The sequence below is a fragment of the Bos indicus genome, chromosome 27, assembly GCF_029378745.1.
Source record: "Bos indicus isolate NIAB-ARS_2022 breed Sahiwal x Tharparkar chromosome 27, NIAB-ARS_B.indTharparkar_mat_pri_1.0, whole genome shotgun sequence".
NCBI lineage: Eukaryota > Metazoa > Chordata > Mammalia > Artiodactyla > Bovidae > Bos > Bos indicus.
In genome coordinates, this window is record NC_091786.1 from 2801770 (window position 1) to 2824185 (window position 22416).

Here is a 22416-nt window from a genome sequence, read left to right on the forward strand (position 1 = left end):
AAATTTTATAGTCATAAGAGTGACTGCAAATGATAAATGTGACTACAATAATGTTGAAAGCAGTGGGCACAGAAATGTGTTTTCTAATGTTCCCCTTCTCCACCAAATACTCCAAGATTCAGATTCTTTGAGAGAATATTTCCATAGATATTAAACTAGCTTTCACTAGACTGTTTTCACTATTATTCTTCTTCTTGCTGCTTTTCTAGATTGCTCTTCTACTTTGTTTTCTTCTTAGCAAGTGTGGAGTTAATAACAACAGCGTGTTTTTTTTTTTCCCCCTTGAATTTGTTTAGTTGAAATATAGTACAATATAAATTGGGGATTCCTGATGTTCAATCTAGGTAGAAAAGAAAAAAAGAACATTTACAAGAACAGTATACCTTCCTCTAAGACACGAAGTATCTGTCCTCAGAGTGAAAATACTGAGGCCTCCCTGCAACATCCAGGCAGCCCTGTGTCCAGTGGGGATGTCAGCGAGGCGGCCATGGGCTCCCAGAGGCCCGCCTAGGCCGGTGCTCTGCATCCTGCCTTCTGCTGCCCCCGGGCTTGTTCTGGGGTTGGCAGGAAGGTCCACCTGTGGCTTTTGTTCACGGGTGACAGTTCTGCCCCCAGAAGCCAGAAAACCACACGTGATGCCTTCCTGCCTGGCGTTGACCATGCTCCTTCTCAGCGTCCTCAGTTCCTGTTTTGAACATTTCTTACTATCTTCATGGTCCTCTCTGTTCTGTAACCTTTGCTTTCAAAAGGATGACATCCAGTGCTGAATCTGACTGTCCGTGGATGGTCAGCTGAGATCCGGCCTTAGTCGTGATGTCATGACCTTTCCTGTGATATAAGACTCGAGGCCAATGAGGAAAGGGCAGCCCCTCCCATCCTTTAAGTCCTGGACTTGAGCGTCAGTGTCAGCCTGAAGAGCTTTTCTTACACATCACTGCTGAGCCACGTTTACCCCTCCTTGTAGTCTCGCATCTTTTCATCTCTTTGGTTTTATGCGCAAATTTTTCTAATCATCACTTTTATATATATATACAAATATATTTTAATATGGGCTTCCCACGTGGCACTAGTGGTAAAGAATCTGTCTGCCAATACAGGAGACATAACAGACGTGTGTTTGATCCTTGGGTTGGGAAGATTCCCTAGAGGAGGGCATGGCAACCCACTCCAGTATCCTTGCTTGGAGAATCTCATGGGCAGAGGAGCCTGGACGGTTACATATTAATTTTACTAATCATTACTTTTCAGTTCAGTTCAGTTCGGTTCAGTCGCTCAGGCGTGTCCGACTCTTTGCAACCCCATGAATTGCAGCACACCAGGCCTCCCTGTCCATCACCAACTCCCAGAGTTCACTCAAACTCATGTCCATAGAGTCGGTGATGCCATCCAGCTATCTCATCCTCTGTCATCCCCTTCTTCTCCTGCCCCCAATCCCTCCCAGTATCAGAGTCTTTTCCAGTGAGTCAACTCTTCGCATGAAGTGGCCAAAGTACTGGAGTTTCAGCTTTAACATCATTCCTTCCAAAGAAATCCCAGGGCTGATCTCCTTCAGAATGGACTGGTCAGATCGCCTTGCAGTCCAAGGGACTCTCAAGAGTCTTCTCCAACATCACAGTTCAAAAGCATCAATTCTTCGGTGCTCAGCTTTCTTCACAGTCCAACTCTCACATCCACACATGACCACTGGAAAAACCATAGTCTTGACTAGACGGACCTTTGTTGGCAAAGTAATGCCTCTGGTTTTGAATATGCTATCTAGGTTGGTCATAACTTTCCTTCCAAGGAGTAAGCGTCTTTTCATTTCATGCCTGCAGTCACCATCTGCAGTGATTTTGGAGCCCAAAAAATAAAGTCTGACACTGTTTCCACTGTTTCCCCATCTATTTGCCATGAAGTGATGGGACCGGATGCCATGATCTTCATTTTCTGAATGTTGAGTTTAAGCCAACTTTTTCACTCTCCGCTTTCACTTGCATCAAGAGGCTTTTTAGTTCCTCTTCACTTTCTGCCATAAAGGTGGTATCATCTGCATATCTGAGGTTATTGACATTTCTTCTTTTACATAAATGCAAATATATATGAACATGTTATACATGATATACATACAAAACCAGTGGCTGATATGTGGTGTTGCAACATTGCAATTGCTTCTTGTACCTACCAATTTGGAACATCTTCAAACTTGATATTCTATTTTTCATCTTTCAGTCACTGGTCCAGGTGCCGGATTCAATGATCAGGTTGAGAGGATTACACCTGGAAATGTTTCTGTATTTCCATATGTATCAACTAAGTAGGACTTTTGGAGAAGATCGATCACCACTTTAGCAATAACTCTATAATGCACCAACTGATTAGTCAACTGTGATTCTAAATAGTTCTCTACGAGGGTCTTAAATCAGAGACAGATGTATCTGTTGATGGGAAATAATATGGAGAAAACTCAGAATTTCCTCCAAGACTGAGTGGGATATTCTTCAGCTCCCCCCATTTTTATCCCCATGAGACCCCAGCTCCCATTGGTCTGTGCTTTCCAGGCCTGTTCTCCTATAGCTGCAGTTAGAATACATGGCCTTGAAAGATCAAGGCACATAAAGGCAGGTCTGAGAAGAAAAACATCAGCCTTGTCTGGGTCCTGGGATTAGTGAGAACAAATTGGTGTGACTCTCCTTAAGTTCAAGGCAGTATATTTGCAGTCTAAGAACTTTCTGGGAGCATCAGAAGAAACTGACAGACGGACAATGCTCCTTAGAGATAAAATGCATTTAGGCGAAACAAAATTGTCCCCAGCCTCCAAGTCCTGCACGTGCTGTGAGGGTCCATGTGCCTGTGGACCAGTGGCAGGTAAAACCTACCACAGGCACCCTCCTCAGCATCATCTGTATTTAAAAACCTGAAAATCATTCTTAGTTTTTTCTTTTTACTTCTTGCCCAAAAGGACACAGTAAGGGCATTATGGATTTAAAAATGTGTTTCAAAACGAACACAACATTGTGAATCAACTCTACTCCGATAAAATTTATAAAAAGAAAATAAATGTATTTCAGATAGGTGGCATTCAGACTCACTGGCTGGAACATGACTAAAACCTCCCTCAGTGGCTGGCATCTATGACTTTATGTTCTATCCTTCATAGACAGAGTTGTTTGCACACTGTCTTCGTGATTTGTGAGTTTCTGGAGCATGGGGGTTGTCGTCATTTCGTCATTTTAGGCTCCCAGCTTGCATGTGCCAAGCGTTCAGGGAATTCTGCCTTCATTGAATTGGCCACGGTTTGGGGAAAGCTGGAGAAGTTTGCTTGAGAAAGCATCTAGCTTTCTGACAGAGCCATCCTAGTTTGCTTTATTTTCAGATGCATGTATAATAGTTTCTATTGCATTTTTCAGAGTATTGATAGCAATTATTGACTATTGGAAACATGTAGGAATTGATAAAATGCTATCCAGGTGAGATATTTTTTTGTATCTAGAATTAGATACAAAAAGATTCAAAATCAACCCAATATACTATTGATGGCAAGCTCTCTGTTTCACCCAGTTACAAACCATCTGGTGTTTTTGTTTTGCAGTCCCTTGGGGTTCCTTGGTGGAGAAGGCAATGGCACCTTACTCCAGTACTCTTGCCTGGAAAATCCCATGGATGGAGGAGCCTGGTGGGCTACAGTCCATGGGGTCGCTAAGAGTCAGACACAACTGAGCGACTTCACTTTCACTTTTCACTGGTTCCTTGGTAGCTCAGCTGGTAAAGAATCCACCTGCAATGCGGGAGACCCCGGTTCAATTCTTGGTTTGGGAAGATCCCCTGCAGAAGGGATAGGCTACCCACTCCAGTATTCTTGAGCTTCCATGGTGGCTCAGACAGTAAAGAATCTTCCTGTAATGCAGGAGACTTGGATTCGATCCCTGGGTGGGGAAGATACCCCGGAGGAGGGCAAGGCAACCCACTCCAGTATTCTTGCCTGGAGAATCCCCATGGACAGAGGAGCCTGGTGGGCTATTGAACAGGGGTTGCAAAGAGTCAGACACAACTAAACAATTAAGCACAACACAGGGTAGCTGTGTGTAAATCACCAATCATTAAGCAGTTGCATTTGTGGAGTGTGAATACACCTTAGGACTAAAAGTGATAAGATGATGCATTTATGCACTTTCATGCAACCCGTATGCTACATCCCTCTTAGTAAGCAAATAAAGAAAATAATCAGAAACTGTTATTTACTGGGTGGGTGCATAGTGGTTGAAATGAGTGCTATTACATGTTCCTTGACTTACTGGTTAAAACTTAGCAATAATTCCAGCAAAACAATAAAATATACAGCATACTGTCACCGCAGTAAAACTTTACTAAGAAGTTGCTAACTATTCCAAAGTTAACAGTTCATATGAGAGATAGAAGCCATTTTCACTCAAATTTATAACTCTTGTTTCATCTTTAGCAAGAGAGTCCTAAAATTTCAGGGTTGCCAGAGGACCAGAGTATCTTCTGCTATTTTTTGTCATATAAGATGAAGCCTTCTTACCTTGAAACTGAGCGTTAAATCCTTTCCGTCGGTGGTTACTGTCAGATGTGAAATGGAGCCGCAACCAGTTCTTGCTACTGATGACAGGAGAAGGGAGGTTCATGCCGGTCAGCCTGTAAGAGAGAATGAAAACAGCTCCCTGTAATCCAGCCTCACAAATGCCCCATCTCAAACCCGCCTTCACAAGTGAGCACCAACCGTCTACATGCTGAGTTGCCTAAAACAGAAATATTTGTTAGCTGCATTCCACCTTGAAGCACTGCAGGTAATTCCACCTTTGTCTGCAGACAAATGCCACATTCATCCTTGATGGAATGAAGGCTTTCACAAGTATTGAACATTTTGATTCCTCTTCATTAAGGATGACTAAGTGAGCTGATATTCTTTTGAGCTCTTATTTCTTCTTATCAGGACTGGGATCATAATGAATTACCAAAGGACTAGAAATATGTAAATGATACAATTCTGCCCTTCAGTATTCGATCACTTGGCAATTCTGTTTCACCTGAAGCGACTCAAACAACTCATAACATCCAGTGTCCCCAGGGTCCATCTGCAGATTCACAACCTGGGCCCTTCCTTCTGAAGTGGAGAAGAGGGGTGTTTATGAGATTAGCGACAAGAACTGTCAAAAAGATTCAAAACGCCTCATGTGTGTGTGTGTCAATTAGTATATTAAACAAAATTAAATGTTTCAAAAGTGAGACACGCTCAATATCTGGTTAAGCTGTTTAAAATAGCCAGTCCACTTCCAAGGTGGACTCTGGTTGTCAGAAAAAAAGAGTAATTTACTTCCAACTGCTAACAACTTTGTGCCATTATGGAGTAAAGGACGTTTCAGGCAGAGGAGCTCTTGATGGTTAGAAATCATGTGACATGTTTCACTCCGGCCAGTGGCCTGACCACCACTGGACTGGATGCTTCAGGTGGATGGATGAATTTGTGTTGCCTCCACCTGTACTGACTGAGACATTATAACCTTGGGTTATCCTTTCTGAACCTCAGTTTTCCAGTCTGTAAATTGGACTTGAAAAGACCTATATCAAGGTTTTTAAAGAGACAATACAGATGCCATGTAAATGTTCCCAAAGCATTTTGATGTTACTTGCATGGGGTTATGCACCATATCAGAGAAGGCAATGGCACCCCACTCCAGTGCTCTTGCCTGGAAAATCCCATGGACGGAGGAGCCTGGTGGGCTGCAGTCCATGGGATAGCTAAGAGTCGGACATGACTGAGCGACTTCATTTTCACTTTTCACTTTCATGCATTGGAGAAGGAAATGGCAACCCACTCCAGTGTTCTTGCCTGGAGAATCCCAGGGACGGGGGAGCCTGGTGGGCTGCCGTCTATGGGGTCACACAGAGTTGGACACGACTGAAGTGACTTAGCAGCAGCAGCAGCAGCAGCATGCACCATATAGTTACTTTGCATCTCAGCTGCAAATCTATTTTCAAAGTGATGCTTATTCATGCAGATGATATGTCAGGGGTGAACAAACTGCCTCGAAGCTGAAGCTGGCAGGGCCCTTTTGGGGCTGGAGCGCCCACAGCTGCCCGGTTGAGCTGGAAACTGTATTCTATTCCCAGAATTTCAGGATGGCTATGTACAGCATATCCCTGCTAGCTCTGGTACGTTGAGGAAAAGCTGTGTCCATTGAAATATACAGGCGAGCTTTTTGATGTCAGGGTACTCTATTTCAACTCTCAGGCTTACAAACGCACAGCATCCATTCAAAGTGAAAAAGCCAAACCTTGACTGGAACCAATTGCAACAGTGTTTATGTCGCTATTTGAAATAATCTCCTGTAAGAGGTAATTCACTACTCAGATCTGCCTCTTTGCTAGGATTTGTGTGGTACTGACTAGTGATGCTGGATATGACCCATTCCAGGAGACATTTAATCATCGGAATATTTTGTTTGAAGGCTCCCTCCCTCACTTTTTTTCCCCCCTGGTCAGACTACATTACAAATTTTATTTGAAACAGGTCACCTACCTCTTTGCCTATTAGTGACAATGCCTAGGAGAGAAGTGAATTCCGGATTCAGAAACCCACATCCATCCCACTCACCTACATCTACTAACTGAAATTTTTGTGACAGAAATCCACATTTGTTGTGCTGTTGCTTAAAAAATATTGCTTATTCTTAATTAGATTCTCTTTGAGTGGAATTCTGATCTCAAAAGCTAGGTTGAATTACCCGTTAGTTGCATGTCAACATTAACAATGCCATAAACAAATCCCCTTGTCACCTCCATATCTTGCAAATATTTACCCATAGAAATGTCAGTTTTGAGTTAATGGACAGACTTCGACAAGAAAGGGTCAGGCAGAAATATTTTAGGGTTTATGAGTCATAATGCCTCTGTTGCAACTGTTCACCTCTGCCCTTAAAGGACCAAAGCTGCCCCCGTGTCCCAACCACCTTACTTACAGACACAACATTTAAGTTTCATGTGATTTTTCTGCAAAGAAAATATTATTCGTTTTTTTTAAGCCACTTAATGATGTAACAATCATTCTTAGCTTATGGTCCAGATTTGACCCATGGGCCATAGTTTGTTGATTCCTGATTTATTATGTATGAAGCAGTTTGTAAACTACAAAGCAGGAAGATAATTACATGATATATATCAAACCAGTGTATGCATTCAAAAATGCATAAATTCTGTGCAGATTTCTTTTATGCAGAATCAAAGGTGAGGATTTAGTAACAATTATATCATTTGTTCTCTGTGGTTGGAGCCAAACCATGCAAGTGAATCATACTCCAGGGTGAATTAACTTGCATGAATTTCATGACTCAGCTGTGTGAATTCGACAAATACATCCTCTTTATGGGGAGGGGACTGTAGGGGCAGGTGGTGGTTCCATACAAGACCTATCCTTGTAACTGCTGGTAGTTCCCTTACCTTCCCAAGGGCAGGGGCTCAGCTTGGAGCTGCCATTTAACACAAAGATTGTATTACAAAGTCAGTCATTCCTTCATTACAAGCTAATTTAAGGAAAGTTGATTAATACGCAAGCCAGCAGATGATGCTGTAGATTTACTAAGGTCCTGGGCAACCAGAGGATTTTTAGAAGTAAAGAATTGAAACTGAATACCTTTGTGGTCACAGCTCCCAAGTGCCTGCATGTTAATATCCACAACCTGGGGCTGTTACCTTACATGGGAAAGGGGTACCTTGATGATGTGATGGTGTCACAGGTTACCCTGGGCGATGTGGTGGCCCAATGTAATCGGAAAGATCTGTAAATGTGGAAGATGGAGACAGAATGAGTAAATAAGAGAGAGATGCATCTGAGAAACTGGGTCAGAGCCAGGTGTGTGAGAACTCCACGGGTAGTCATTGATGAGGAAAGGGTCCTGGACCAAGGCAGGAGGGTGAACCCCTAGAGGATGGAAAAGGCAAGCAAGTGCATCCTCCCCAAGAGCCTCCAGGAGGGACACAGCCCTTGACACTTTGATTTCATTCCAGCAAAAGCTGTGTAAGACCTGTAACCTGCAGAACCATAAGGTAATACATTTGTCTTGGTTTCAGGCATCAAGTCTGTGTTAATTTCTTACGGTGGTAATGGGAAAGCAGTACAACCTTTAATGTGTGTGTCCTACTTTTCAGTCTGAAGCAGTCCTGAAAGAAGGATATAGGGGAGGACGTGTTGTCCCTCTATGCCTGTTAATAACCTTCAAGAACCAGTGCTGCTTAAACCCTGCCAGTAATTATCAGCAACTGTACATCTGTCCTTGTTGCAGTGAGATCTCCTGCAAATCCCCTACAATTCTTAGCTGTATTTCTGTTAAATCTGCTGGAATTGGTTTTCTAACAAATCAATAGTTTGGGAAGTGAGACGTAAATTATGGGTTGATAGTTGACTTGACGTGGTTAGTACAAGATACAAGAGACCCACTTTACAGGGAAAAGAGGAAATGATTGCAGTAAAAGGTCTTTATCTAGTAGCTTACAATACACTAACAGCTTTATTTCGAACCTATAGAAACAAAGGACCTGGTAAAATCAAGTGGATCAAAGATATTTGGACTTATAAAGGATGACGATGAGGGGGAAAAGAACACCTCAGTGCAATCAGCCAGGGAATGGTGTTTCTGCAGAAACCTCATGAAGCCCAACAGTGAGGACATTGAGCAGTCCCTACAGATACAGCTAAAAGAATCAGTAGTTCTAAAAATTCTATTCAAGAAGGCCAAATTAAGCAATTTAATCCATTGTTAAAGGCATTTCTTTCAAGGTTTCGCTTCTGCCAACAGTAGAAATAAATGAACGAAAGGCTCCTGGGATCCTTAAAGTTACGATGACTGTCTTTGAGCCAAAATAGAACTGTCCAGCCTGTTCCATTTTCTCCAAAATAGCTTTACCATAAATCCTGGGGTTCTATTTATAATATATCCATCACGTCTTTTTCCACTTAACCTCCATCAGCTCCTCTTTCCCCATCCGCATGGTAAAAGGGCGAGCACACTGTTCTCAAACATCGCACACTGCGTCTATGACTCATTTGTTTACTTATGTAACTTGGAAGCTATAGAGTCAACTTGCCAAGATAATTTTCTGAAATGCATTTGGAAATGCTAAAGTCTTTTTTCCCAGAGTGCTCTGTGTGAGCGCTCTTCTGACGTTAAGCCAGTTTTCTTATGCTTTAGAAGATCATCACACAAGTTGCGGGGTGTTCCTTGGTGGTTAAACCTCTTTAATGGCAATGACTAAGAAGACAGAAAGCATGAATACTATCCTCGCGGAATGAAAATTACCAAGCCTCCCTAAGGAAACTAAGGAATTTCATACACCTATTACTTCCAAGAGATGGACTGCTTGTCAAGTTGGGAAAAAAATCATCTGGAAGCTGTGTTATTACTGTGCTCTTGTGAATGCTTAATTGACATAATTCAGAGCATGATGTTTCCTTTATCTCTGTTTTGTCAAAGTTAACTAGAGTAATCTGAGCAAATGAAGTGTTCCTGAAATTCCATGTTTCTAACTGGGTGTTATTTACCACGTTACTAGTTAAACCTCCTGTCTTATGAACAAACACTCACACACACATTTGTATATGTATTTATATTGAGTTTCTAATGCTGCCACCCTAAGCCTTATTTGGGGCACTGAAGAAAGTAACAGTGGAAGTAAAATGTAGTCCTTATCTAGGAAGAATAGTAATAATAATGAAAAAAAGAGCTATGTATTATAAGTGCATTTTTATTTTTGTTGTTCAGTCACTAAGTCATGTCTGACTCTTTGCAACCCCATGGACTGTAGCATGCCAAGCTTCCCTGTCGTTCACCATCTGCTGGAGTTTACTCAAACTCATGTCCACTGAGTCAGTGATGCCCTTCAATCTGGATGATGCTGTCCAGAGGACAATCTCATCCTCTGTTGCCCCCTTGTCCTCCTGCTCTCAATCTTTCCCAGCATCACTGTTTCTTCCAGTGAGTCAGCTGTTCCCATCAGGTGGCCAAAGGACCGGGGCTTCAGCTTCAGCATCAGTCCTTCCAATGAATATTCAGGACTGATCTCCTTTATGATGGACTGGTTGGATTTCCTTGCAGCCCAAGGGACTCTCAAGAGTCCTCTTCAGCACAACGGTTCGAAAGCATCAAAGTGTGTGTATGCATACAAATATACACAGACCAGCTACAAATGTGTGTATATATACACATGTAATACTCCCATATTTAGATACAGATATTTCTAGATAGTTATTCCAAAGGCTTCTCACATACACATATACCCTCTTGGAAAAGCAACTACAACAACAAAACAAGAACGCTCACCACCTATTAAAAAGAGGAAGACTTCTCCATCAAACAGTACTTCCTTTCATCAAATTGATGCTTTCTGTTAGGCTTCTTTTTTTTTCCCCACTCTCATGGCATTCATAGTCTTAAGACAAAGGTCTCTCCTGGACAACAGTCTCTTTCTCTCTCTTTCTCTCTCTGTCTCTCTCTCAAAGATTCCATCCTATGATGTTTGCTTGTCTCAGTTCTTCTCAGTTTTCAAAGCTTTTGCAAAAGATCCTCTGTCCATAAATCTGTCTCTTATTACTTCAGGTACAGTTAACCAGTTCTGCATTCAGTATCCTTTCATATGTGCCCCATAGCCTTCTATGGAAACTGTAAGTGCCCGTCTTATGCTTTTGGGGGCCAAGCAGATGTCTGCTTCCTGGAATAAACTGTGAGCCCATTGAGGGTGAGGCTGGCACCATATTAATTTTCCTCATCCTTGCTCTGCTCTGCACACCTGGGAGTCTCTAAATAAACCCCTTTTAAATTTTTTCTATACTTTTGTTTTTGCTCATTGTGTGAGCTTCTGAAATAGCAGCACAATTTAAGATGATAAAAAGTTAAGATCATTAAGAGAAGGCCATTCTTTCTTCTCACACACAGCGATGTCTCATCAGCACCGTGATCTGCCAAGTATGAACACCAAATAAGTCAGCTCTGGCATCTTCTTCTTGTTCGGTCTGTGACATCCAAGGGGCCCAGAGCAGTAACAGGCACCTCACTGAAGCCAGTGAGAATGTTCATCTGTGTCAAGGGAGCAGGAGGAGGTGGACTATGGACCCTGTTAGAGATGGGGCAGATAAGCCCAGCCCAGACAGGGGGGAGGCAGGAGCAGGTCGTAAATGTGTGCAGGGCTTCAGCAAATCAGGCATCAGGCATTAAGCCAAAGGTCAGGCAGAGAAGGGCCTGTCCTCCAAAACTTAAGGACTAAATGTCAGGGAATCACTTAGACTGAAGCCTGGAAAATGGCCCAGGCGGACAGCTCTTGCTGTCTATTGAGAAATATAGTCAAGAGACCGGGCTCTGACAGCGAATCAGCAGAGGGTCCTGTGGTCCTCTCATCCACCCCAGTGACCGAGGAAGGAGGCCAGCAGGGAGGGCGGCTGCAGCCTGGGGGTGAGCTCTCCTCTCCCACCCTAAGGGTGCTTCCTCCCATTGGAAACCTGCACAGCATAGGGGATCTGATACGCAGGCGACAGGAGGTCACCTCTGTACCAGACGTCCCAGCTGCAGAAAACTAGTCTGGGCCGGAGTCAGACACTTGGGGAATGAAACCTTCAGTATAACCTCTGGCTCCATGCAACATTCTGGCAGGTTCTTTAACATCACCTGCAAAGACAGGCGTGAGGTGGGCCAACAGGAAATAATGTGCTTTGCCTCTTGGTCACCCAGACTTTCAGAACAGCTAGCAGTTGGCTGTAGGAATGAGTGCATGTCCATATGATTTGCTGATTATTAAAAAACACATTATTTAAAGATTCCTATAATAAATGCACATAGGCAATACTCTATGTGAAGTAAAAAAGAAAAAAAAAAACATTGAATTTCTGGATCACTCACCATTTCCTCTTTGATGTTATTTTTAGCAATATATATTAAAAGACTACAAAAAATGTTTTTCCCGTTAATCTCAGGGTCAGATGAGCCTTAGCTTTGCCCATTTCAACGGTTTTAAATGAGTCTACTCTTTTTTTAGGAAATTTTTTCCCTCACTTGACATAATGACGTTTCCTTATGTAACCAGCTGGGGAGATGCACTCACCTCTCGAGGGTACAAGAGGGTAGGAGGTGAGCTTTCCCTAATCACGGGGGGCCAGGGCACAGCCCTAACTCTTGCAATCATTGGAATCTGGGCCACATCAACCAAGGCACAGCTGGGCCACGGTCTGGCTGCTGCAAACCTGCTTACCTTTCTCACAGGGACACGCGGCCTTTGGGTTCAGCCTGTGGCTGCTCTTCCCAGCTGGTCGCATCTGCACTTGTCACCTTCAGGTCATGAGCGCCATCACAGCAAGCTCCCTCCCTCTACCCACGGCTCTGCAAGGAGGCCCTGGGCTGCTGGAGCCTCACGAGGCTGACCCAGGCTTTATCCCTCTCAGGCAGACCCTATGGTCCTCTGCTGCTGCTGCTAAGTCGCTTCAGTAGTGTCTGACTCTGTGTGATCCCATAGATGGCAGCCCACCAGGCTCCGCTAGTCATCACAAATGCAGGCTTCAGAGTCACCCCCACCTGCATTCACACCTCTCCCAGCTGGGTCATCTCTGCACTGACTCTCTTGGACCCACAGACTCCTATTTGTGAAAACTCACACACACACACACACACACACACACACACACACACACTGTGCACTGGACACTCCTGGTCACCTCGCAAGTGTCCTTTCTTGTGGACATCTTCCCATCCTAAAAAGATTCAATTTTTGTTTTAAAATGCACTTCTACCCCAGCAACAATGAGATTCAGGGAAAGATGACTACTTGCTGAGCTTATCCATATATACATGGACATGGAACAATGGACTGGTTCAGAATTGGGGAAGGAGTATGTCAAGGCTGTATATTGTCACACTGCTTATTTAACTTATATGCAGAGTACATCATGAAAAATGCTGGGCTAGATGAACCACAAGCTGGAGAAATATCAGCAAGGAGAAATCAAGGAGAAATACCAGCAACCTTGATAAGCAGATGATAGCACTCTAATGGTAGAAAGCAAAGAAGAACCAAAGAGCCTCTTGATGAGGGTTAAAGGGGAGAGTGAAAAAGTTGGCTTAAAACTTAACATTCAAAAAATGAAGATCATAGCATCTGGTCCCATCAAATAGATGGTGGAAGAGGGGAAGCAGTGATGAATTTCATTTTCTCGGGCTTCAAAATCACTGTTAACAGTGACTGCAGTCATGAAATTTAAAGATGCTTTCTCCTTGGAAGGAAAGCTATGACGAGCCTAGACAGCATCTTAAAAAGCAAAGACATCATTTTGCAGACAGAGGTTCATATAGTGAAACCTACAGTTTTCCCAGTAGTCATGTATGGATGTGAAAGTTGGAGTATAAAGAAAACTGAGTGCCAAAGAATTGATGCTTTTGAACTGTGGTGTTGGAGAAGACTCTTGAGAGTCCCTTGGACTGCAAGGAGATCAAACCAGTCCATCCTAAAGGAAATCAGTCCTGAATACTCATTGGAAGGACTGTTGCTGGAGCTGAAGCTCTGATATTTTGGCCACCTGATGTGAAGAGCCAACTCATTAGAAAAGACTCTGATGGTGGGAAAGATTGGGGTCAGGAGGAGAAGGGGGTGACAGGATGAGATGATTGGATGGTATCATTGACTCACTGGATATGAGTTTGCGCAAATTGCAGGAGATAGTAAAGCACAGGGAAACCTGGTGTGCTACAGTCCATGGGGTTGCAGAGTCGGACATGACTTAGTGACTGAATAACAATCTATACAGACAATAAACACTCATCTCTATGCAAGGTATGTATGTGATATATGATGCATATTGTGATAGTGAGGCATTATATAAGATATACACAAAGCATGTATCGTCATAAAAATTTTCCAAAAATGTAAACAATTTTCCACTTCAGATTGATGAAGATGATCTTGCCTCAGTTTTTCAAATGTATTTATGACCTTCCATGTGCCAAAGCTGGTGCAACTCACAAGGAATATGAAGTGGAATATGCCCTTGTCCATTATTTCACATGGTTTACGGTGAGTCTGATTGAGGGTGTTAGGAGCTAACTTGTGGCCACATCATCTTTAAGCGTATAATTAGAGAAAACTGAGGTCATAAGGGTGGCACCAAATCCATATGACCGGTGTCCTTATAAGAAGTGGAGATTAGCACACAGACACGTGCAGAGTGAGGGCCACATGAGGACCCAGGGAGAAGACGGCTGTGTGCACATTGAACACACAGGCCTGGAGCAGATCCCGCTCCACAGCTGTGAGAAGGAAGCAAGCCTCTCATCACCTTGATCTCAGACGTCCAACCTACAGTGCTGCGAGACAGTAGAGAACTGTCTATGGTTCAGTCTCTTTTTAAACTATTAATTCTATTTACATCTTATTTTTTCTAGCTTTATTGCAGCATAATTTACCAAAAAAAAAAAAAAATCGTATATATGTAGTGTGTGAAGTGTGATGAGTTTATATATGTTATACATGGTGAAATGATGACCACAATCAAGCTAACTGCCGTGACCATTACCCTCAGTTACCTTTCTTTGTGTGTGTGTGGTGAGAACATTTCAGATCTACCTTCTTAGAAAATTTAAAGTAACGAAGATCATGGCATCCAGTCCCATCACTTCATGGGAAATAGATGGGGAAACAGTGGAAACAGCGTCAGACTTTATTTTTGGGGGCTCCAAAATCACTTCAGATGGTCACTGCAGCCATGAAATTAAAAGACGTTTACTCCTTGGAAGGAAAGTTATGACCAACCTAGATAGCATGTTGAAAAGCAGAGACATCACTTTGCCAACAAAGGTCTGTCTAGTCAAGGCTATGGTTTTTCCTGTGGTCATGTATGGATGTGAGAGTTGGACTGTGAAGAAGGCTGAGCACTGAAGAATTGATATGCTTTTGAACTGTGGTGTTGGAGAAGACTCGAGAGTCCCTTGGACTGCAAGGAGATTCAACCAGTCCATTCTGAAGGAGATCAGCCCTGGGATTTCTTTGGAAAGAATGATGCTGAAGCTGAAACTCCAGTACTTTGGCCACCTCATGCGAAGAGTTGACTCATTGGAAAAGACTCTGATGCTGGGAGGGATTGGGGGCAGGAGGAGAGGGGGATGACAGAGGATGAGATGGCTGGATGGCATCACTGACTCGATGGACATGAGTCTGGGTGAACTCCGGGAGTTGGTGATGGACAGGGAGGCCTGGTGTGCTGCCATTCATGGGGTCGAAAAAAGTTGGACATGACTGAGAGACTGAACTGAACTGAACTGAATACAGTATCAAGTGTGTAACAGTATCAAGCATGCAATCCAGTAATCCAGTGTTGTTCACTAGAGTCACCATTTTCTACGCTGATTTCCCAAATTACTCGTCTAACAAAGGGAGGCTTGTACCTGTGGCAACATCTTCCCATTTTCCAGTCCTCAGCCCCTAGTGGCCTCTCTGTGTGTGTGAGACCATGCACATTCATCTGTGTCTGGCTTACTTTTCTCAGCACGCTGTCCTCTGTTCCAGGTCCATCCCTGTCCGTGTCAGAGAGGTGGGCAGTGGCCATTCAGACCTCTAGGTTTTCTTGTTTTGCTGTGTGTTTTACTTTGAAGAGACATTATTTTTCCCATTTTACAAACATGGAACTAAGCCTTCCAGATTCAGCCTACAGCACATGACAGGTACATTCATTTCATTAATACTGAATCTTGAACTTACTGCCTTTTAGATCTCGAAAGCGCACACCAGGGCAAGCCTCCAGGACTATGAGGGCTGGTGGAGGCCGACTCCCATCCCAGAGTACACCTCTTTGCCCCTGAGCTGACCTCCTCCTGGCTTGTGAGTCCTGGCTGCTTCCTGGAAATGTGCAGAAGCCCAGGTGAGATGGAAAGCAGGTGGGTCTCTTGGAGAGCCTGGGAGGATCAGCTGCTGGGGAACCTGGAGAGAGCCTCCTATGTGGTTGACAACCTACAGATGCCACTCTGCCCTTGATCCAAGTCAGGACTGCTGGCCTTCACTGCTCCTGCTTGTTGGGTGGTCCTTCTGCAGGTAGGGTTGAATGTCTTGTTTAAGCCACTCAGCTATCAAAGCATACTGAAGAGCACGAGCCTGCATCCAGGCTGCTAGCACGAGTTCCACGAGGGAGTTCCACAGATCTGTGAATGGCAGGACTGCTTTGTTTTATAGATTCTGGGGCTGAGTGTGTACATATGTGTGTGTGAATGTTTGTGTATGTTGCTGTTGTTCAGTCACAAAGTCATGTCCCACTCTTTGCAACCCCATGGACTGCAGCATGCCAGACTTCCCTATCCTTCACCATCTCATGGAGCTTTCTCAAACTCATGTCCATTGAGTCAGTGAGGCCATCCAACCATCTCATCCTCTGTTGTCCCCTTCTCCTCCTGCCTTCAATCTTTCCCAGCTTCAGGGTCTTTTCCAATTAGTCAGCTCTTTGCATCAGGTGGCCAAAGTATTGGAGCTTCAGCTTCAGCATCAGTCCTTCCAGTGAATATTCAGAATCAATTTTCTTTTGGATTGACTGGTTTGATCTCCTTGCTGTTCAAGGGATTCTCAGGAGCCTTCTCTAGCACCATAGTTTGTAAACATCAATTCTTTGGCTCTCAGCCTTCTTTATGGTCTAATTCTCACATCCATGTGTATATAGAGAGCATGTTATCCAAGGAGAGACTGCTGAGTGCTTGTTGCTTTTCAAGAATATGTTTGTGTTGATAGCTGATAAACAGATCCAGTGGCTTCCTAGGCATTCTGGTCCCTTATGATTTTCCTTATTCATAACTATGGGGTTAAATGGATTAAAAAACAAAGAGTACTTTTATTTTTCCTTTGCCTTTTTTCTATAAACTTTTATTATCTACAGAGATGCTGCTGCTGCTAAGTCGCTTCAGTCATGTCAGACTCTGTACGACCCCATAGATGGCAGCCCACCAGGCTCCTCCATCCCTGGGATTCTCCAGGCAAGAACACTGGAGTGGGTTACCATTTACTTCTCCAATGCATGAAAGTGAAAAATGAAAGTGAAGTCGCTCAGTCATGTCCGACTCTTAGCAACCCCATGGACTGCAGCCTACCAGGCTCCTCCGTCCATGGGATTTTCCAGGCAAGAGTACTGGAGTGGTGTGCCATCGCCTTCTCTGGACAGAGATGCTAGTGGAACTTAAACCACTTGGAGGGAATTATTCTAATCAATTTGAATTTTCACCTGTTCTCCTTCTCTGTAAGTCAGTAACAAGAACTATAGTAAAATGCTTCATAGTAACATTTGAAAGCATTTCCCCTGACACCAGGCGTGAGACTTCGAAACCCCTATCTAACTCACAATTTAGAGCTTGGCAAGGAATATCCAATCAAGAGATGAAGGAAAGATAAGAGGCAGGTAAATAAAGACACAGTACTCTCATGAAAAAAAAAAAAATCTTTATAAAGAACTAGAAGGAGTTAAATTTTGTTAAGAAATATTAGTACCAAATTGGATAAAACCAAATTGGATAAAATCCACTAAATATTATATTTAAAAGCATTCACTGGCACAAAAGGATATTCCAGAGAGATGTAGCTCAAACTGACATTCTGGGTTATTTTTTCTTCCACAATTAATGAGTAAATAGTAAATAAGGGGGAAAAAGATGAGGGAAATTAATATTAGATGCAATGTGCATCTAATATTTTAAATATTTTCCCAGAGAGACATGGGGAGGTAGATATTAAAAATGGCATGCCAATTTGCATACCATTTAGGAAGCCTATCTTTTCTCTTTGAGAGAACCTTGTAACTCTTTCTACATCAATACATATTAATTTGTGACTTTTATGTACTACCCCATCCAATTAATATGCCATTACTTGTTTAACCAGTGCCCTAGTGAAGTTACGTGATGCTACTTGTGATATCTCAATAAATTTCATAATAAACCACATTATAATGAGTAGCATGTATTGCCTTATTGCCTTAGGACCAATTCCTAGAAGTCAAATCTACGGGTCAAAAGTGATGCATCTCTTCAAGACTTTTTTTAAAAAGCATGTTGAGAATTTCTCTCTTAAAAAAAAATATAAGCTTTGAGAAGAAGCCTTTCAAAGCTGCTCCATGAATATATCTGATCTATCAGTTCCTTTATTTTAGATCCAATTCAATTGTCACCTTTTCACTGAGCACACCTTTCTCATTGCATTGTTATGTGTTCTTTCTCATGTCAACACTGTTACTACATCTGTTCTTGCCATGAGATTAAAAACTACCTGAAGCCACGAAATATGCTTTATAAGTTTAAGTCCCCTCTGTATGCAGTTGCGTCTTTTCCTTGATACAGAGGAAATCTTTGGAAGCATTAAGGGGCTCCTAACACACTTAGAACTGTTTTGAATTTTTTTTTTTCTGTTATGACTAACGGCACCTCTGTAAGCCCTTGTCATCCATGTTTCATAAAATCATAACTTATGTTCCTATGACTGTGACACCTCCATAGTGTAACTCATTATTTAGTCTCAAAATACTTTTAGGACCAAATTCACTGTTTTCAGATTGCCTGGTGAGTTTCCTGTTCTGCTGGGAGGTAAACCCCCATGATTCTTCAATTTGGGCAGAGTGTGCATTTCACCCATGTCTGTGTAGACATGGGATGGCTAGGGTGTTGAATTCTTAGGATCTTGAAAAATGGTCTCCAAATTGTGAAAACAAGGAAACAAAACAAACCAAACACCTGTTGATTGCGAGCTGGTACAGCTTCCGAGGTGGCTCAGTGGTAAAGAATCCACCTTCAGTGAAGGAGACACAGGTTCAATCCCTGGGTGGGAAGATTGCCTAGAGGAGGGCATGGCAACCCATTCCAGTATTTTTACCTAGAGAATCCCATGGACAGAGGAGCCTGGTGGCTACAGTCCATGGGGTCACAGAGTCAGACATGACTAAGTGACTGAGCACGCAGCTTAGTGTTTGAAACAGAGAACATGCCTGTTTTTGGGTCAGCCTTTTTTTGGTTCTGGAAGTCAGTCATGTTTGTTTGGATCCCTTGACACCTCAGGTCTTTGAATCTGAGTCCAGGCCTCCCTTCATGGCTGCTGGAAGCCTGGTTTCAAACCGTCCTTCCTGTGGGGCTGCACGCCTGGATCTTAGACACAGAGGAACATGTTGAAATTCAGGGTGCTTTTCTGCAGGCTCTGCCCAAGCAGCTTTTAAAAGGGAGAATTTTCATTCAGAGCACTTTCCACACACAGTAGAGTCTTTTTGCACAAAGTGAGACTCTTTTTCTGAGTGGCTGGAGGAAGAAAGCAGAACCTGGGGGTTCACAGACTTCTCCAAACTCAACAGGTATGGGCTTTTACACTTCTGCTCACATGAGTGACTGAAAAACAGCACTGGGGCAGAAACACAGTCCTGCAGCCAGGGAGCGGGGTGGGGGTGGGCCTCAGAGCTGGGCCAGCCCTACCCACTGCTCTGAGGACTCAGCAGGCCTGGAGGTGAGTGGGGAGCATGGGGCAGGGGGGCGGGGTGGCTGAGGACCCAAGGTGAAGGGGAAATTGCAGGCTGGCTCCAGGCGCATCCAGCCTGGTCCACCTGTCCTTTCTAGAAGTGCTCTGGGAACTCTTTGCTCTGAGTAAAGGGATTAGTTGAGGATATTCTTATGTGGCCTCTCCTCACACTTGTCTGCCAGTTTTTGAAGCTGCCACCACCCTGATCTGACCCAGATATGAATAGGATGAAAATAGCCAATGTAAATTAAAAGACAATTGCTCCTTGGAAGAAAAGCTATGACAAACCTAGATGGTGTATTGAAAAGCAGCAACATTACTCTGCCAACAAAGGTCCATCCATCAAAGCTATGGTTTTTCCAGTAGTCATGTATGGATGTGAGAGTTGGACCATAAAGAAGGCTGAGTGTCGAAGGACTGATGCTTTCAAGTTGTGGTTTCATGGACCTGAGGGGGGGAGTGGGGTACAGACTCCTGCCTCCTCTCAGTCGAGGCAGCGAGCACCAGATGCTCTTATGTGAGTCCTCTAGCCCGACATGGGTGTTTCCTTTGCCACTTGCATCGTCAGAAGGGAGACTATACAAACCATAGCCCATTCAGCAATGACAGGTGGACGCTTGGTCCCTCGGGTCTGTGACAGCCACTATCACGGTGCCCTGCACAACACACATGTGTGTGCTGGAGGCACCTTCTGGCAACTCTGCAAGTCCTTCACATCGTGTGCTATCTGATGTATCACCAGAGCATGCAATTGGCCTGAGCCTCGGGTTCCCATCTGGAACTTGGGGATGCGGGCTCTTGCTTTACATACTTTTAGTAAAGATAAAATAAGTGCAAGTTAAATACTTTTTGCAGTTTTATTGGATTTTCGACTTACTGTTTCTTTACCAGATTACAGCACAACATCTTAATTGATCTCTTACTCTCTAAAATCGGTGATGATGATAATAATGGAAAATAATAGCTAACCCCAAATAAGTATTATTCAACTGTCAGCCCCTTTCATATGCTTTCTCGGAACGTAGTCATTAGATCTGCTCTATACACTGGTTATTATTTTAATTTTACATATAAAATTTGGGATCTGTGAAGTTCGGGAATTTGTTACAAAGCTAGCAAGAGCCTGTAAATAGACCCACACTCATTTTCTCTTAACTTTTTACCACGGAGTCGCTTCTCTACCCAAACTAACTTTTTAACTTGGTGCTTTTGCTATTTTCCCAAAGTAAGCTGCGGTCCTGACACTCCCTAACAACATTCTCTGTCCGTCTCCTCTTAGACCCTGAGAGTGGATTTACCCTCCTTAGACTGTCACCTAAGATCTTCCAATCTTACTTTTCTGTTTCTTATCCATCAGGACTTGTCTCAAAGACCACTTTCTCTCTAATTTCTTGAGGATTCCCCCAACCAGAATGGAATTTCTCTGCATTCCCACAGTGTCTGCATTTTAGGAGAGTGGATAGCGCCTTAGGTCTTATAGCATCGCTAGTTGTCGGGTGTCTGTCGTCTCGGCAGGAGGCAACATGTGAACTTTTGAAGGCAGGTGCTCTGTCACACACACACACACACACACACACACACACACACACACACTGCCTGTGTCAGTGCTTTGTTGTACTGCCCACTCGTGGGGCACTGGGGAGGCCAAATAAAAACAGATGAATGTCACAGACCGGAATCAGTGTTAATCTTTCATTTCCTTCTTTAGCTGTCAGAATGCTGTTTTTTTTTTTTTTCTTTTTCTTCTGCTTTTGGCTCATTATTCTTCTTCAACTCTGAACTTATTTCAGATTTTCACCACCCTTTTTGAACTATGAAACACACAGCTGAGACAATTGAAAAAGTCAGTGTGACTGGTGCTCAGGTTAAAAAGAATAACATCTTGATTTCTGTTAATTAGACTTAAATTTTGTTGAAGAGATTTATGCATACTATTCTAATCAGTACAATGAGGGTGATGCAGGGTCAATGTGTAAAGAAGAATTCATTGCTGCTGCTGCTAAGTCACTTCAGTTGTCTCCAACTCTGTGCGACCCCAGAGACGGCAGCCCACCAGGCTCCCCCGTCCCTGGGATTCTCCAGGCACACAAAACTTAAGTCCAAAAAGGGGGTTTTGAAAGGTTTAGATAACACTTTGCAAAACAAGTTAAAAACAGAGATGCTTGTTAATCACTGGAAGACCTAAAGCCAGGATAAGACTTAAGGGGAAAATAAGACAAGGTGAGTCAGGATGGAGGCTACGGCAGATTGCATCCCCATGTTTGGTTCCAGACCTTTGAGCATCCAGAACAGAGGGGAAGTCAGGGTGGGTACCTGCACGCTGGCTGAAAGCCAACCATGTGCTGGGGACTAAAAAGCATGCCGCAGATCCATGAGTGCCATGGAAAGGACCCTGTCTGAGGTCATGAGTACTATCACCAGTAGCATCCAGTGGCACCCACTCCAGTGCTCTTGCCTGGAAAATCCCACGGGCGGAGGAGCCTGGTGGGCTGCAGTCCATGGGGTCGCTAAGAGTCGGACACGACTGAGCGACTTCACTTTCACTTTTCACTTTCATGCATTGCAGAAGGAAATGGCAACTCACTCCAGTGATCTTGCCTGGAGAATCCCAGGGGCAGGGAGCCTGGTGGGCTGCCGTCTATGGGGTCGCACAGAGTCGGACACGACTGAAGCGACTTAGTAGTAGTAGTAGTAGTAGTAAGGAAAGCGAGGAGAACTTTTAAAAGAAGGCGTCTTAGAATGTCTCCTCGTGTAGACGCGTGTCCCTAATGTCAATGTTCAGTAACAGTCATGAGGGGTTCGGTGGTGGGGCAGGGACCACGATGTCACTGAAATAGGTTCTGTGGTTCAATTACCACATGACTTGTGTTGCAAATTCATTCTATGCCCTTACTCCACCGTGAGGTTGGTGGCATCCCACCGGGGGCA

The 22416-nt window shown here is 43.6% G+C and overlaps 1 protein-coding gene across 1 annotated transcript in view; it reads right to left on the bottom strand.

Moving 5' to 3' along the window:
* CSMD1 (CUB and Sushi multiple domains 1) overlaps positions 1-22416 on the bottom strand; it is a 2070704-nt gene that overhangs the window by 765084 nt on the left and 1283204 nt on the right. Inside the window, exon 6 of the mRNA XM_070781602.1 lies at positions 4520-4632. Coding sequence (XP_070637703.1) covers positions 4520-4632 — 113 coding nt within the window. The remainder of the gene's footprint in view (positions 1-4519; positions 4633-22416) is intronic.